Raw genomic sequence first — 17,230 nt, 5'->3', positions numbered from 1 at the left:
CATGGCTGTGGACTTGCATGCATCACTTGGGCAGGTGCCACCAGGACCAATCCTGGGGCTTTGAGCTAAGCACATCCTGCATGCTGTGTCATATGGCCCCACCCTGAGCCTGGTCTCTACTCTCAGTGTGAGCAACAGCAACACTGAGAACTCTCTCACCCATAGACTTAGGAAGAGAGCAGGTCAGGCCTACCATACACTCTCCAAAGGCAAGACTATAACCTGTTCTTTCCTAGGATCACAGGTACAGGTGCCCAGGCCAGCCTGTAGGATGGTAGGATGCTAGGCCACAGTCCCCAAGCTCTACTAGAAAAACTAAGCTCCTGAGTGGCAAGATCCCAGGTATAGAAGGAGCTGCAGAGCCTGGGCCTAATCATAGTCTATACAGAGGATAGGGGAGAAAAAGGGCCGAGCCTTCAGAAAAGCAGCTGCTGACATTCTGGCCACTAGGTGAAGCTGCTCCAGCTGCTTCGCCTCCCAGGCTCATCGCAGAGCTTACCCACTCTGAGTGTACATGGGAAGGAGCTGTACACAGCTCAGACTCACCCATTAGAGGGCCCAGTGAGGCATATTACTCACCCCGAAGTCAAAGCAGTTGAAGGAAGACCGAAAGTAGCTTCTGGGCCCCAGGCCATACATCTTCAGGGACATCTCTGTGAGGAAGAGACCCAGGAAAACAAACTCTGCAAAGTCTAGAGAAGTCAGAGAAGAAAAGGTTTAACTCAGGCTCCTTTCACCTACCTCTACCACAAGTCTGGCACTACCATACCTCTGACCCTTCTGGGCTTGGTCTGCACCCCCTGCTCTGGCCACAGCTCAGGAAAGGGATAAAGAGTTGAAAAGTCATGAGATGCACTAGTCCCAGGCTATATGGTAGCAAGTTCTCAGTGTCTGTAAGACACAACTACAAGCTCAACTCAGGAGTGAGCTGGGACACCTCAGAGGAGGCTGGAACATAAGGCTGGACACAGTCCAAAGATCTCCTACCTTCAGCTCTGTTCTCTGGTCTCCATTAAAGATCTCAGCCTCCTCATAAGAGTTACCCATAAAAACTTCCTGACACCCTTTCTTAGGACCCTAAGAAAACCATGTTTGATTCTAACTTTACTCCATGTGTTTGCCTCAGCTACTAAATGGAAACTTCTCCACCACCCATCTAGCATGAGCTACCAAAAGTACCAATAATTTTGTGGCCTCTGAACCCAGAGCAGAGCCACACAGACCACAAAGTTGTGACAAAGAAGGAAAGGCAAGTCTCCAAGATCCCTGACAGCAGAAAGCCACAAGCCTAACCATCCCAGGGCCTCTGTCTAGGACATGAGACCCCAAGCAGACACAGCTCCCAATAAAACAGAAAACAGAAGACTATACCTTCTCCATGAAATGTGCCCTGAGATTCAACTGCACCCACAACTCTCCAAATGCTTCAGCTGGAGGCAATTATACAGCAGCTGAGATGCCAGCTCCATTGCATCATACAAACACAGAGAGGGAATCTATTTTATAACCCAAGAGCAACTCAAGCCCATAAGCACTCCCCCTTGAGCCACTGTGAAAACTTACCCTAGCAAGGGATGCAAATAAGTAGGTGGAGGAGCCCGTCAGCAACTCAATAGACAAAAGAGACACAGTAGAATGGAAGGGTCCAACACGCCTATATGAAGCCCGAAGTACCTCCATATCCAAAAGAGCGACTCCTGTGCCCCTGAGCTTCCCATAGAAATGGGAACACCTGCAATCTATATGCTAAAGTGAGGTTGGCCATGCACTGACCTTGCTTTTCAGAAAAATAAATAAGAGGGTTTTGACAAGAATTGCCATGGGGTTAACCTTTCAGAGAAAGAGGTCAAAACTGCCCTTATATTCTGTCAATATTGCCACAGCATTAGACAAAATCCCCCTCTGAGTCAAGGAAAGGGTTCCTTCAATCATTCCTATGTTATGCATTCTACTGGCAGGCACCAGAGCTACTGGGAGCTGGCATGGAAAACAATATCTATCATTATTCTCTAGGACTTACAAGCTAAAGGGAAGCAGAGAGAGATGGTTAAATGTGTTTTTCTAAGGTCAATGAAATGGCTCAGTGGTAAAGGTGCTTGTAATCAAGCCTGACAATCCCAGTTTGATCCAGGACCCATATAGTAAAAGGAGAGAATTAACTCACACACACACACACACACACACACACACACACACACCCCAAAATAGTTTTGGGTTTTTGTTGTTGTTGTTGTTGTTTTGTAATACGAGGCCAGTGTGCCAGAGGAACAGAGAATAATGATCTCTATCTCATCAGTAAGACTTTACAGGGCTCACAGGATGGTAAGACTCAACAGCTTCCTCCTTCATTATCCAAGTTTTGGCTTCAAAAGTCCTGGAAGTGCTCTGGGATCTTTAGGGGATGGGCAGCCAGATGGACAGAGCCCATCTGTAGTGTGGCTGAGCTCCAGTGGGTCTGTTCAACATACAGCACTCTCTCAGCCTCTGGCAAGCCTGCCCTACCTCACTGGGTCAGTCTAGCAAAGATAAAGGAGACACTAAGGAGAAACATTCAGAGCCTGTAAATACCCACCTTCCTTCAGCAATTTTTTTCTCATTGAGACCAAGAGAGCCAGGAATTACAGGAAACCACGAAGAAAAGAAAACACTAAAGTACCAAGGAGTACATCTTTTGGCAGGCCTATCTGTGGCTGACCCAACACTGGGGCACATCTATCCTTGTGCCCCACACATGCAAGCAGACAATGCCCCACAGTATATACACGTAACCTACAGCAAACACCCTGGAGTAGCTAAAAGACTGAAAAGATAGCACTGGCTCCCATGGGAGAAGCACAAGCCTGAACAATTGAGACAGCAGGGATCAGAGCCTTTGGTTCCTGCCCAACCCCAACAGGGGTAGGGGGAAATGTGAGCTAACTAACAAAAACAACAAACTTAGTCCCACCCCCCAAAAGTCCTGAGATATCAAATCACCCCTGATAGGCGCTGCTGTCAGGGCCAGCAGGCCAGGACCTGCTGTTGCATGATACACACTATGTCTGACCTTCACCCTACCCTGGGAGCACAAGTCAGGGCGACAGCTGCTGCCTCTAACACCTTTTCCCTATGAGGCAAGTAATCTATTTCAACACAGAAGTTTAGGAAGCTATAGCCTAGAACCCTACTCCCAAAACAATATGCACATGCATGCCTGTGAGGGTTCTATGGGGCTGTCAGTGCCTACACCTCATGGGAGCCCTTCAGGGGATGAGCAGGCTCAGTCATCCACAGAACATGGAGAATGGTTACATCACGGAAGAACACTCAGCCATCGGAAGCCCGAATGGAGTCTCATTAGGTCAGAAAGAGCTCTTCTGGATGACTTGGAAAACTTTTGGCACACAAAGCCCCTCTGGATAAAGTGAACATAAAACAGGCTCTATTCCTCCACACCTACTGCAGACAACAAGAAGAATAACTGCAGCTGAGCTCTGAGGAAATGGAAAGAACACACTGACAATGGAGCCATGGTAGGTCCTTTAACACTTGAGTGAGGCCATGCCCCATGTGACATGAAGGGTCATTCTCTGAGGAGTTCTGACACTAGACTCAAACAGGAAGTCTCAAACCTCCAGGGTCTGCCTTTTCTGAACTGTAGTCGAGACCAGCTGAGCATAACTTGGAACCCGGTGGAGGCTCATGGACTTGAGCTAACCAGTTGGCCCTGTGGGGGACATGGAAACTCCCCAGTTCAGTCATGGTAAAGAGAAAGAATGATCAGGAGATCCCTGGGAGAATGCAGAATGCCAACTCTGCCTACCCAGGCATCCAGGATGGCAACAACAGCCTCAGGGCAAAAAAGAAAGATGACTGAGTCTACTAGTCTGATTAGCTCCTGGTCGTGCCATGATCTACTCATATATGAACCCCTCATTTCATACCATGATACAGTCATGATAGGCATCTATAGTCAGGTCAATGAAGAATGGGAGAGATCATCAGGCCTTGAACATAGTCCAGGCCCATGATTGGGCAGCAGACATGGGGTACCATCCAGAGCATCCAGTACCAGGGTTTCCAGATACAGAGGAGAGTGACTGGGAAGGGGCCCTGGAGGAGAGACTAGAGTACGTACACAGTGCGGTGGTAAGCCGCTGAGGCTGATTATAGTGCACCATGGCCACACACAGTGTGTTCAGGGCCACCACGCACAGTACCACCCAGTAGAAGCTCTGTGCTTTCACCATACGCCGGATGAAGAACCGGAACATCTTCTCCTTCCTCCGGAAGTATGATGAGCTCTCCGTCTTCCCACTCTTGAGGCTGGCTCGAGCAAATGGAGACCCTGCAGGACAAGTCTTGATGAGGGCTCAGGAATAGCGGGCTACCACCAAGCTACAGACATCCTCTTCAGGTCTATGCCTTCTCACATGTTCTGAGGACATCTTCCTGACCACAGGCTACTGAGCTGCACACCTCCACAGCTCCTGAAAGGATTCTAGTCTTTCCTCATTTCTCAGTCTAGGGCTACTGGGTACTAGATCAGATGACCACCAATCAATGTCTCTGGTCCCCAGGACCCTGGCCAAGTTCCTAAAGAACAGCTCTGACATGAGTACCCTCTGCAGATCCACCAAGATTTAAACCCCACCATAATACCATCTTTGAAATGTGGTCTTAGGGCTCTGCAGTTTCTGACCTTCCCTTGTCAACTAGGATCAACAACCATTGAGCACCTGTTTTTGTTTTTGTTTTTGTTTTTTTAAGCACATTCTCTGGAACACAGCTGTGTTATGTATAATGGCAGCTACTGTCTTGTCCATAGACATAAATACTCATGGTCTAGAAAGACTGCCAACCCTGCTTGCTCTGACTCCTCTCTTATACGCAACCAAATTCAAACCTTCTTCCACCTCCAAATATTCACTATTCCTGCTCCATCTTGGCTCTTTCCAGTTCGCCTCATTAACTCCTGAGTTTGGGTTTTGACTTCAGTGTTATTTTCTCAACATCCTTTTCTGATACTCCATCTAAAATATGATACTTAACCTACTCCCAACAACAACAATAACCTTATCACCAACAATCACTGTGTTTGTCACCAAGACCTGTTCACAGAAGTGGGTTCAATAAATGCTGACATATAAATGAAACTTATCTGTGGGTACCTGAGGGTTCTGAGTGAGTGGGTATAGTAAAGGCATAGCTGCATCTAGACACCACTGGATCTTTCTTCATGTCTGCACTACTGCCCTAGTGTTTACACTGAGGGCCTGGATATCAGCTATTTCTATGTGTTCCTCTGAGAACACACACTGCACCCTGGCTAAGAGGCCTCTGAACATCTGGGCCTGGGGTCTCTGTGAGTGGATGCAGAGTAGATGTTTTCCCACATACAAGTGTGTACACGCCCAGGTTTTCAGTGGCATACTGAAAACATTCTCAGTCTGAGGAAATGGAGCCAAGTCCCCGAGACTCTAGAAGAACATCTCCACAGGCAGAGACTTTAACAATGGCCAAGACCCAAAGGAAGCCCATCAGCCAGAAAGCCCTCTAAGGCCTTAACGGTGAAGGCCTGGATGCCACCCCAACAAATACCTACAGAAGCCTGTGTTCCCTCACAACTCCCCACTGAGCTACCCTCAGCCTCACATCTGCACTGTGTGGGTGGGGCTGAATCATACAAAGAAGCCCCAAGACCAGTGCTGGTAAGAGCTGTAAATGAGGCACTGTTCTTTTCACAAGCACTTTTCACAAGGACTGGAGAAGACACAGCACGCTGTGTAAACAAGGAAGGACCTACCAGGCAGAAGAGCAGACAAGAACAAGACACTGCCTCATATCCCACATACTTACATACTCACATGGTCCCATAGAAACTTGACTCATACTCGTACCATCAGCATACATCTAGCACCTGGCCAGGCTAGATCTAGTTGATCCAACCAGTTGCTCATATATTCAACAGGCACACATCAGGAACATATGTACATGCACAGGGTCACGCATAATACAGAGGACGTGTGTGAGTCACTCAACAAGCTCTCAAGGGAGACAAGATCATCCACACCCAGTTCACCATACCATCTAAGAAAGGGAAAGCAAAATCATGTCACAGGAACGTGTCTTTTTACAGCTCCCCAGCCACACATCACACACGATCACCTGTGATGATGCTACACTCCTCTCTCCACAATACCCGTGAAGTCCCCCAGCTCCTCACTCTAAACACAGACTCAAAGCATGAAGGGCCCTCAGTGTGCAATCTGAAGGCTCTTCTGCTCCTCAACATGAAAAACTAGATGTGCCATCTGCAGATACACTGAGGCCTGTGCCCTTGGGCAAGAAGCACGGGCAACACAGCCACAACCCCTCTTAGGCACTTGTGAACCTGGATCTCTGGGCCGCATTTCCCAGCAAGCAGCCAATGTGTGCTCACACCTGCTCTGGGTAGCGGCTCTAGTGAGGTAAATACATCATTCACACTGTAGGTTATGAGGGGAAAACCATAGAGACCAGGAGGAACCCATTTTCACCTTTCTGTGTTTTCCAAGTGTAGCTTAATGTCAGCATGTATTATCTATAATGAAAGAATGTCTCTTAAAAAAAAAAAAGCAAGATCTGATATATTCAAGCTATAGACACTGGAGAGATAAAATAACTTAAGCATGACAGCAGGGCCCAGTGAGCTAGCTCTACTCAACTAAGAGAAGCGTCAGAGAATACAGGGTCCTCATTGGCCTTCATCATGACTTGATCAACAACATGCATACACAGATACATGAATGGGTTATTCATGCCAGGCTCTAAGGAAGGTACAGAAAACAGGATAACCGAGATTCACACCGCCATTACTATTCAAGGCCACTAAGAACATAGAGGATTCCAAGTACTCTTCCAGCCTAGTTGGCCTATCCTAGTATGTGGCACAGGAAGTTACATAGCCCAAGCAACATGCCAACACTCTTGGGTTCTGTGGGGATGGGAAGTAATCTCAGTTTTATTTATTTAAGGATAGTAACAAGTTAACTGTAACAAAACAAAACTCAGAGAGAAAAAGAATCTGTGGTGGTTTGAGTAAGAATGGCCCCCACAGGCTCATATGTTTGAATGTTTCGTTTCCAGTTGGTTGAATGTTTAGAAAGAGTTAGGAGGTGTGGTCTTGTTGGAAGAAGTATGTCCTGGGGATGGGCATTGAGGTTTCTAAGGCTCACACCAAGCCCACTCCCACCTCTCTCTGCCTACAGCTTGTGGATAAGATGTGAACTCTGAGCTACTGCAGCTCCAGCACCATGCCTCCCTGCCTGCCACCAGGCTCTGTGCCATGATGGTCATGGACTCACCCTCTGAAATGGTAAGGCAGGCTCCAATTAGCTGTTTTCTCTTTAAGTTGCCTTGGCCCTGGTATCTCCTCACAGAAATACAACAGCTAACAAAGACAGACTTTTTAAAGAAAAAGAATTCCAATTCTCAGCCATTCAGCAAATGGAAAAGAAATGAAATAGACATGTGGACAAACAGTCCCACTAATGGCAAGCCTTGACACTGAGGAAGAGAAGAAGCCAGCAGTAACCAATGCCTAGGATGGACCTACAGCCTGCAGTCTAACCTGGTAATGATCAAGGAAAAGCACAAGAGCCACAGAGACCTGGTCTGTACCCTAACACCCCGCCAAGGGAGACAAACTGACTAGCAATACAGCAGCAGAAGAGGAAACCATCTTGTGAGGAAGAGAAGCACTAAAGAAAAGACCAAGTGGAGAAGTGATAGGCAGGGAGTCCTCAGGAAGCTCTCAGCATGATGCTAAGCAAGGGGCCAACAGGATGCAGGAGTTCCTAAATGGGGCATGGGGCAGCATAAATGCAAACAATTTAGTGATTGACATAATGCATTCAGTGGGAAAGAAGGAAAATAAATACAGGAGAACATCCTTTGCAATTCTAAGAGCAAGTAAGGAAAAAGCCCATTTGTAGGATGGAACTGAAAACCAGACATCAGAAAAGGAACAATGAACATGAGAAATACCAATGTGATCTAGGCAGCAAAACAGAGATGAAAACCAGAAACTACAGAAATGTCATACAAATAATAAACATGAAGCAACAAGAAAGAAATCACATCAGACCACAAGACTAGGACTTAAGGGGAAAAAAGCTAAAGCCAGTTAAAATACATTCTGTAAAGAAACTTAATATATATGCTAACTAGTTTTATGCTAACTTGAAATAAGCTAGAGTTACCTAAGAGGAGGGAACTTCAATTGAGAAAATGCCTCCAAAAGGTCCAGCTGTAGGGCTGAAGAGATGGCTCAGAGGTTAAGAGCACTGTCTGCTCTTCCAAAGGTCCTGAGTTCAATTCCCAGCACCCACATGGTGGTTCACAACCATTTATACTGGGATCTGATGCCTTCTTCTGACATGTAGGTGTACAAGCAGATAGAGCATTCATCTACATTGAATGAATGAATGAATGAATGAATGAATGAATGAATAAAAGATGCAACTGTAGGCACTTTCTTAATTAGTGATAGATGGGAGAGGGCCCATTGTGGGTGGTGCCATTCCTGGGCTGGTGGTCCTAGGTTCTATTTTAAAGTAGGCTGAGCCAGCCATGATGAGCAAGCCAGTAAGCAGCATCCCTCCATGGCCTCTACATTAGTTTCTGCCTCCAGGCTCCTGCCTTGTTTTGAGTTTCTGTCCTGCTTTCTTCAGTGATAGACCATGCTATGAAGTAGAAGCCAAATATACCCTTTCTTCCCAAGTTGCTTTTGGTCATGGTATTTCATTGCAGCAATAGAATTCTAACTAAGACAATACTCTTAAGAGGAATAAAAAAATAAAATAGGGGGAAAAAGTACCAGGTAAATACAATCCAAAAACACTGATACCAACAACAAAAGAACAGAACAGTGGCATAATGTCAGACAAGATCAAGGCTAAGCATTGAGCATAGAATCTCAGCACTTGGTAGGTAGGAGGCTGATACAGGACCACTAATGTTAAATTCCAGGCCAGCATGAGCTACAGAGTAAGACAAAAAAAAAAGACCCTGTGTAATGACACAAAGAACTGAGGAAGCACAGCAACCACAGCCTCACAAACAACCCTAGAATATAAGGTAACATGGTTTAAAAAGCACGTAACAGGAACACCAAGTGACAGGAACTCCCAAGTCACAGTTCTACAAGACAGAAATCAAAGAGCCAGGAATGTCGAGGAACAAGTTCGACAGCTCTCAGCCTCAGGACATATACTTTTTGTTTACGCTAATGAAACATTAAGATTATACACAAACTTTATAATTTGAAAATTTATAAATTTATAGGCCCAATTGTCATCTGATAAAATTAAGATTAAAGATCGTCCAAAGATTATTCCCCTTATTTATCAATTAAGCAGACTCCTTTGGCTTAAAGAGTAAAGAAAATGATGTAGATACAAACAAAAAGGAATGTATCACAGCACAGCTTTACATAACCCAAATGCCTTCATTATTAAGAAAGAAAAAATAAAACAAGTGACCCATTTTTAAGAAATTAGAAAGGTCCTAGAGAGATGGCTCAGCAGTTAAGATCACTTGCTCTTCTTGCAAAGGACCCAGGTTTGGCTTCCAGCACACACATGGTGACTCACAATTATCTGTTGGCACACACATGATGCATATACATATATTCAAGCAAAACATTCATGCAGATAAAATTAAAGTTTTTTTAAGAAAAAGAATTTAGAAAAATAAGACTGGAGAGGAAGCTCAGTGGTTAAGAGTGCTGACTGTACTTGCAGGGGTTCCGGACTCAATTCCCAGCACCCACGTCAGGCAGCTCACCGCCACCTTTATCTTAGTTCCAGGAGATTCTAGGCCATCCACCCTCTTCAGGCACCTGCAACCATGTGGTACATATAAACTCACATATACATACATACTCATAAACATAAATAAATGTAAATATTTTTAAATAAATTAGAAAATAATAAACCAAAACAATATAAAATTTAATAATGATAAAACAAATGGCAAATGAGAAAAACAATAAAATTTAAAATATAGTCAAAGAAATCTAAATATCAAGATTAATATCAAAATTAATCAAGATATCTAACATTCATCAACATACATACATTAATTCTGTATGATCCTAATTAAGAAAGAAAAGAAACCTGGGGACCAAAAGAACAAAGCCATGCTGACAGGGTCTGTGTCAGCCTCAGAGCCATGAACAGCTTGCACACAAAATACACGCGCGCGCGCACACACACACACACACACACACACCTGTGTGGGCCTGTGCCTAGCCTCCAACAGACATCTCCAATACCCTGTGTCCTCAACCAGCCAAGACCTCAGGCCACACCTCCATCTCCACTGTAAAAGCCAGAGCTTCCCTGCTCTCAGGCACACCTGACTGGAATATCTTCAAACAGACATGAAGTCTAAGCATTTACCGTCTCTTTTTCTACTGACTCTAAAGCCAGGCACAGGATCCCATCTGTCTGATTTGTACACTGGCCTTCACAAATCAATTTCTCTGCTTGTGCCTTTCCCTGTTTCATTTTATCTTCAGCATCCCAAAGAGACACAGCTGCTGCTACAGTGAAAGCCAGACATTTAGACCAATGATGGCTACCTGGAATCCTTGCTAGAACCTACCCTACCTTTAAGCTTTGACATTCCTTATGAATGCTAGACGCATTCCTGTCTTGGGGTCTGGTTACCTGTTTCTAGAAGGTTCTTTGCCATCACATTCTTTTCCAACTCCTTACTCAAAATAAGTCCTTTGTCCTAAGGCTATTGGTGCCCATTCTGCTTGGAACTATAACACTTTATCTAGACCTTTCAGACCCTTCCCTTCCCAAGTTTTTCCTTCTTCAAACACAGCTCCATTGGATGTGCTACACATTTTACTATCATCCATCTCATCTGATGCTTGCTGAAACAGACACTCCAAAGACAAAGGACCCTGACCATCTTTCCAACACAAAAGCTCAAATGCCTCGAACAACCCCTGGAGTATCATGGGCATTTTCTAAATACTTAAGTGAGTAAACACACAAATGGCTAACACAAAAGGGAATGAATTATTAAGAAAATGCTACTGTAACTCTATAGAAACAAATACCATAGAATTCTTAATAAAGTACCAGTTATAAACTAACTGGCCCAAGCCCATTCCCAGTCCCCTCTGTTGCTCTGGGACCACACAGTTTATCTCACCTGTAAACAATTCTAGTGTTCTCTATAGTACAATATTTTAAAGAATTCTTTTGAGAATGTCTTATAATGTACCTTGATTATAGTCTATTTCTGCTCCTCTCCCAACTCCTCCCAGACCCACACCTTACTTCCCCACCTCCTCCAGACTTCATGCCCTCTTTTCCTTTTTTTTTTTTTTTTTTTTAATAAGCCACAAGTTCACTTTGTACTACCTATATATGCTTATATAGGTTGTGGATCCATCCAATACAGTGTGGTCAGCCAACCAGGAGACACAAATTCTAGCAGTTTTAAAAACATATACACCACAGTGAAAAAGGTTTTTCAAAGATTCTAATTAATTTTACAAAACTAGAATGTAGGTAAAATGATAAAGGAAAACATCTAAATACAGTAAGTTTTATAATTAGATTTAGCTCTGTAATACACTTCGGCCTGTTATTACTGTAAAATGAACACAAACAACTCAATAGAAAAGTAAATGTGTATCCATTCATTCAAGGTAACAAAGGGGTCAAAATTATCAGAGTTAGTAAAACAAGAATTATTGCCCCAGTCAAATACTATTTTGTGCTCATCCAACTGATCTCAAAAGTGGGGGGGAAAATGGCCAGGCATGATGACACACACCTTTAATCCCAGCACTTGAAAAACAGAAACAGAGGCAAGTGGATCTTTGAGTTCAAGACCAGCCTGATTTACATAGTGAGTTCCAGATATCCAAGAGAGACACTGTCTCAAACAAAACAAAACAAAAACAAAAAAACTGGAAAAAAATTAAGAGAACAGGCACTGAGGTAAAGGGCAAACATCTTTTCTGAACTGCGAATGAAAGAATGGAATTCTCAAAAATGCAGAAACCTCTACTCTCAGCAGCCTGTTCTTGGAGAGCATATCTGTAGAGAGAAAGGCACTGGTAAGAAAGGACAAATGGTTGGGCTGGAGACATGGCTCAGCCATTAAAGGCTAGGCTCACAACCATAAATATAAGAAAAGACAAATGGCTACAAAAATTTAGGGCAATGTTTTTCATGAGGAAAAAAAAGATAGATAGATAGATAGATAGATAGATAGATAGATAGATAGATAGATAGATAGATAGATAGATAGATGGATGGATGGATGGATGGATGGATGGATAGATAGATAGATAGACAGACAGATAGACACTGCATGACTACAGGGAGAGCCAGAAGAGGGAGTGAGGCACAAACACCAACAAGCAGGAACCAAAATTCAACTGTGGTCTGCCTCTGGGGCACTCAGATGGCTTAAGAACTAGGAGGCTAAAATGATGTGCTGTGTGGCATTGGCACTGCTGGGGTCTGTACTTTTCCTACATAGCTACAGGAGACCCTGATTCATCCCGGCAGAGCGAAGCATATTAAGACTTCCGATAGGGAAATGCCAGGTATTTTTGGACTAAGGGAACTAAAATTGCTAGCTCTGCAGGAAAAATTAACCACTCTTTTCATGATTTAAGAAAGAGGACACAGAGCCAGTATATTACAGGTCCATGCCAAGGATAGGAAGGATCACAGGCAGGAAAGCAGAAACCTTCTGTCCTTCTGTCCTTCTGCCCAGGGTTCTCTGACCACAGGGTATAATGCAACTAAAAGAAGTAGCATCCAGAGAAGGGTACTGCAGGGAGTAATCAGGCAGCATAAAAGGAAGAGTCTGAGGAGTAGTCAAAGAAATGGCAGAAGGATATACTATCCAACTGTCTGTGTTCTGCATCCTGTCAGGGGCTTCACAGTGTCAGGAGGAGCTTCAGAGACTCACCTACAGCACAGAGATCTACAAACCGGTCCTCTCCCTCCTCCGCATGGATGAGGTCATTCCGGCTCTTCTTGGTGGCAGCTCTCTTCAACACTGCTTTAAACAATGGGTAGTGGAGACCAGTGTAAGTTGCATCATCAGGTAACCCATCTCAAGGCATCTTTGCTGTGTGGTATTATCTTCCCTGAAAATGGTTCATTTTATCTCAGCTCCTTGTCCTGACCCTGGCACTTGGGCCCTTCTCATTCCTCACACGGAAATGACATGGAACTTTGAGGGCCATTCCTCTTTCTCTTCCCTTCAAGACAAGGACACTAGGAAGGCATGACCACCAAGAAGACATAGGCAATGTCTATCTGGGGCAAGCCCAGGAATACAGAGGGGCTGGTACAGACCTGCTCAAAATGGACTGAGTTGCAAAAGTGACAGCACTTCATGCTGTCTGGCCCCAAGCTGAGCTTTCTTGTGGCTTTGGCTGTGCAGGCAATTGCAGGTGCCCACATCAGGGGAGACCCCAACTCTACTAAGGGCTCTGGGTGGTGTCCAGAGACAGACAGCTCGCTTCATACCCTGAAGGCATGAAGCTTCTAGAAGCAACACTGTCCAACATAACTACCAACAAAGACATGGCAGGCTGCTCAGATTCTATGGCTCATGTGTTACCATGATAGATGTAAGGGCACCGAACACAGCACATTGTTCTAGGAGAGCAAGTATCTGGGTTCCCACAACGTGGGGGTGCTATTGAGGCCACTTACCATCCAAAGGGGACTTTTCCTCTGCATTCTTGTCCTCCTCTGCCAACATGACTTCCTCTGTGAGGGGCAAAGCTCAAGTCAAGGCCTTTCTACCCATCCCCCAAAAGGGACTCATCCCAGGAAAACCTGGGGAAGTATGTGCCTGCTCTACTATACACATCACATCAGCAGGCTGTGACTACATGCCTCCTACCTATATTCAAACCATGTTCCAAGCAACCTTAAGTTCATTCCTACAAATGGTCCAACCTACAAATAGTCATACCAGACAGAAGTATAACTGTGATTTACCACTGAGGAAGCGTTTTGTAAGAGCTCAGGCAGGACAGCACCCCACATGGGAGGGAGCAGCCACACAGAGGGGAGTAGAACATATATGGGATCAGCCATATGGTGGGGGGATTCCTAAAGAGGAGAAACTGTCCAGTAGTAGGCCTTGATAGGGATTCCACTATGAAGAGAGTCTCCCAAATGAAGGGAAGCAGCCCATAGAGAGGGGAGAGGCTCTACCTGGGGATGGAGGAGGTAGATTAAGGTTTAGGTTTACTGTGCCCAGAGCAAGGGTGATAGAAAGACTCGGGTTGGATGTGGAATTTCCCTCTATTTGGAGGTTTCGGTGACTATCATAATGCAGTGCAGTAAGAGCCAGCCTTTTCCACTGAGCCCCACCCCAGAGCCCAAGAATCCTAGATGGCAGCAAGGTGGGCAGAGTGCAGAGCAGAAGTACAGCTGCCCACTTCTGCACAGACTCACCTGCCTTGAAGATCCACTCCAAGTACCCATTCAGTTCTCGCTCAATCTGCTGCTGCCTACGGAGCTTCAGGAAGGCACGGCGGTTCTCTACTCGCTCCCGCTCCTTAGCAAACTCTCTATACCACAGGAGAGAAAAGCAGGCAGCTCCAGTAAATACAGACAGGCAGAACAGTATTGCTTCTAGAAGCTTCACACCTAGAGGTAAGCTCCTGCCAGCTCCAGCACCCTCACCTCACCACATGCTCTGGCTCCAGCTCACGGAATTCAGAGCATACCCGTGCCGTGCCCCTCACTACTGCCCAACCTCTGCTCAACTAGCCCTTACTTATCCTCTACCTGGCTCATTTCTAATCTTCTCTTTGTATCTCAGCTGAGATGCTCCATCCTCAGGTGTCTTCTCAGCCTAAGCCTATCAGACTAGTCTCTACCCTGTCACTGTGGTTGTTTGAATAAGGCCCCCACAGGCACATATATTTGAATGCTCAGTCATTAGAGAGAGGCACTATTTGAGAGGGATTAGGAGGTGTGGCTTTGTTGGAGGATTTCTGTCACTGGGGGGTGGGCTTTGAGGTTTCAAAAGCCCATACTAAGCCCAGAGAGTCAGTCTTAGTGTGTATCTGTCTGTCTGTCTCTTTCTCTCTGCATGTTAGGGTATAGCTCTCAGCTACTGTTGCTCCAGTGCCTGCCTGAATGCTGCCATGCTTCCTACTCTGATGACAATGGATTAAACCTCTGAAACCGTAAGCAAGCCCCCAATTATTTTATATTAGTTTTCTTGGTCATGGAGCTTCTTTAACCAACAGAACAGTGACTAAGTTGCTCAAACTGGAGGCTCAGGTGGCCTCTGCAAAGGAACCTGGAAAGACACATTAGTGATAGTCACATCCATCACAGACACATCACATCCACCTTGGAGCTATAGACCTGATCAGAAGCCTTCAGGATGAGATGAATGGAGCCACTCAGAAATTAGAGTCAGGTCAGGCCTGACCCTTTTTACCATATTTGTGACATAACTTCCTTGGCCCATATAGGGTAGGAGCTCCAAACAGGAGTACAGAAAAGAGGGTGTTGTGTACCTGTGGGCTCAAAATAACAGAGGGCATGCCACAGGCCATGGCTCTTACCCTGAAAGCACACCCAGCACCAGGTTGAGCATAAAGAAGGAGCCAATGATGATGAGAGGGATGAAGTACAACCAGTTCCAGGTATTTCCAGCTGCATCATTTGTCTGGAAAAAAGGAGGAGATAAAACAAGTAGACAAACAGCATGGCCATATTGTTGTGCTCATCCCCTATGAGGCCTCCTCAGAAAGGTCCAGGCAGAAAGCTCAGGCTTGGTCAGACCTGTTCTTGACCCACACAAAGCCTCTGTTTTAGGATATTTGATCCCATTGTGAACCTTGAGATTGTGAACTGTAAAAATCTGTTTCTACTTGTGGAGGGGCTCAGTCCTAGCACACACTTTTAATCCAAGAGCTAAATAAAGTCAACCCTAGGTCAAGACCCAGAGTAAGAAACAAGCTGACAGGGATTAAACAAAAAGAATGGTCATTGAAAGAAGAGTACTTAACACAGCATGGAGAAGAAGAAGGGGCTTTTGGCTTTTTCCTTCTGGGATGTGAACTGAGCACAGACAGTCTTTTCATTCTGGGGCTGAGCTCAGTAGAAAGATCAGCTGGGTGCTTTCTCTGCCTCTCTTAGCTAGTAGGTTTTTGCCCCAATATCTGGCTCCTGAGTTTTTTTGTTTGATTTGGTTTGGTTGTTTGATTTTGTTTTTTGTTTGTTTGTTTCTTTAGTTTTTTGAGACAAAGTTTTTCTGTGTAGCCTTGGCTGTCCTGGACTCACTTTGTAGACCAGGCTTACTTCAAACGCACAGAGATCTCCTGTTTTTGCCTCTCTGAGTTCTGGGATTACAAGCATGCACCACCACATTCGGCTTGGCTCTTGAGTATTTATGGCTAAGACTGAATGATTGGAATTTTCTTTCCTTATAACAACAGCCTTCCCTGGGTGGAGGCTCCCAGAAGACCAGAGACACTGCACACTTCCAGCCATTGCCCAGTGATGTTAAAAAGCCAGGAACAAGCCCAGAGAGCCAAAGACTGCTCAGGAAAACCTGAGGGCTATGTACTTGGCTTCAGTCTGGTAGAATAACTTCTTGATATTATATTCATGGCCTCTTTGAGCAGCTTCAAAGACACTTTCACCTAAGTGAAGGCCCATAAGCTCCAAGGTTAGGGTTAGCCCTATCTGATCATGTCTTCAGGAGGTTCCCAATTCAGGCTACATGTGCCTTCATGCTACATTCTCCACAAGCCCCTAGGACGTATCTTTCACCCTATGCCTGGCCCAAGATGGCTCAGCACCCAGACATGATCATAATAGCTGAAAATATAAAGGTCATCCCCTTTGCTTATTACAACAAAGCCCACAGAAGAGAAAGTTTCCCTGAACTCAACTTAATTCCACAGCTGTTTTATTGTTTATAGACTCCAGTGGACTTGGCTAAAGGGAATAGTGAATCTCTTTCTCCATGTGAAGCTTTTTCTAGAAGCAAACCAAGAATAAGGTAGATGCTGAGAATGGGTACCTCCCTTCAGACAGCAGGACACAGGCAGTAGAACACCTGAGCCCTGCCCTAAAGCTCAGCTTGTCACCAAAGCCCTACAAGGATCTCTGCCCTCAGCCTGGCAGACTTGCAGACTCTGTTCTTAGATATCCCTAGACACCTGAACTGACTGCAG

General features: G+C 45.1%; 1 protein-coding gene across 9 annotated transcripts in view; it reads right to left on the bottom strand.

Moving 5' to 3' along the window:
- Positions 1-17,230, bottom strand: part of Cacna1b (calcium voltage-gated channel subunit alpha1 B) — a 162,947-nt gene that overhangs the window by 98,599 nt on the left and 47,118 nt on the right. For 6 of the 9 annotated variants that reach the window (XR_009593741.1, XM_060389664.1, XM_060389665.1 and 3 more), the window contains exons 7-12: positions 15,611-15,714; positions 14,484-14,599; positions 13,731-13,787; positions 12,976-13,068; positions 4,118-4,327; positions 580-692 (exon numbers count right to left, since the gene is read on the bottom strand). Coding sequence is in view for 8 of the 9 variants with exons in the window: in XM_060389664.1 (XP_060245647.1) it covers positions 580-692; positions 4,118-4,327; positions 12,976-13,068; positions 13,731-13,787; positions 14,484-14,599; positions 15,611-15,714 (693 nt within the window). In the remaining variant the exon portion in view is untranslated. The remainder of the gene's footprint in view (positions 1-579; positions 693-4,117; positions 4,328-12,975; positions 13,069-13,730; positions 13,788-14,483; positions 14,600-15,610; positions 15,715-17,230) is intronic. The other 3 variants (XM_060389666.1, XM_060389668.1, XM_060389670.1) reach the window with 1 other exon arrangement.

Source organism: Meriones unguiculatus, chromosome 8 (assembly GCF_030254825.1).
Source record: "Meriones unguiculatus strain TT.TT164.6M chromosome 8, Bangor_MerUng_6.1, whole genome shotgun sequence".
NCBI lineage: Eukaryota > Metazoa > Chordata > Mammalia > Rodentia > Muridae > Meriones > Meriones unguiculatus.
Note: the sequence above shows the minus strand (reverse complement) of the source record. Positions and strands in the feature narration are given on the sequence as shown.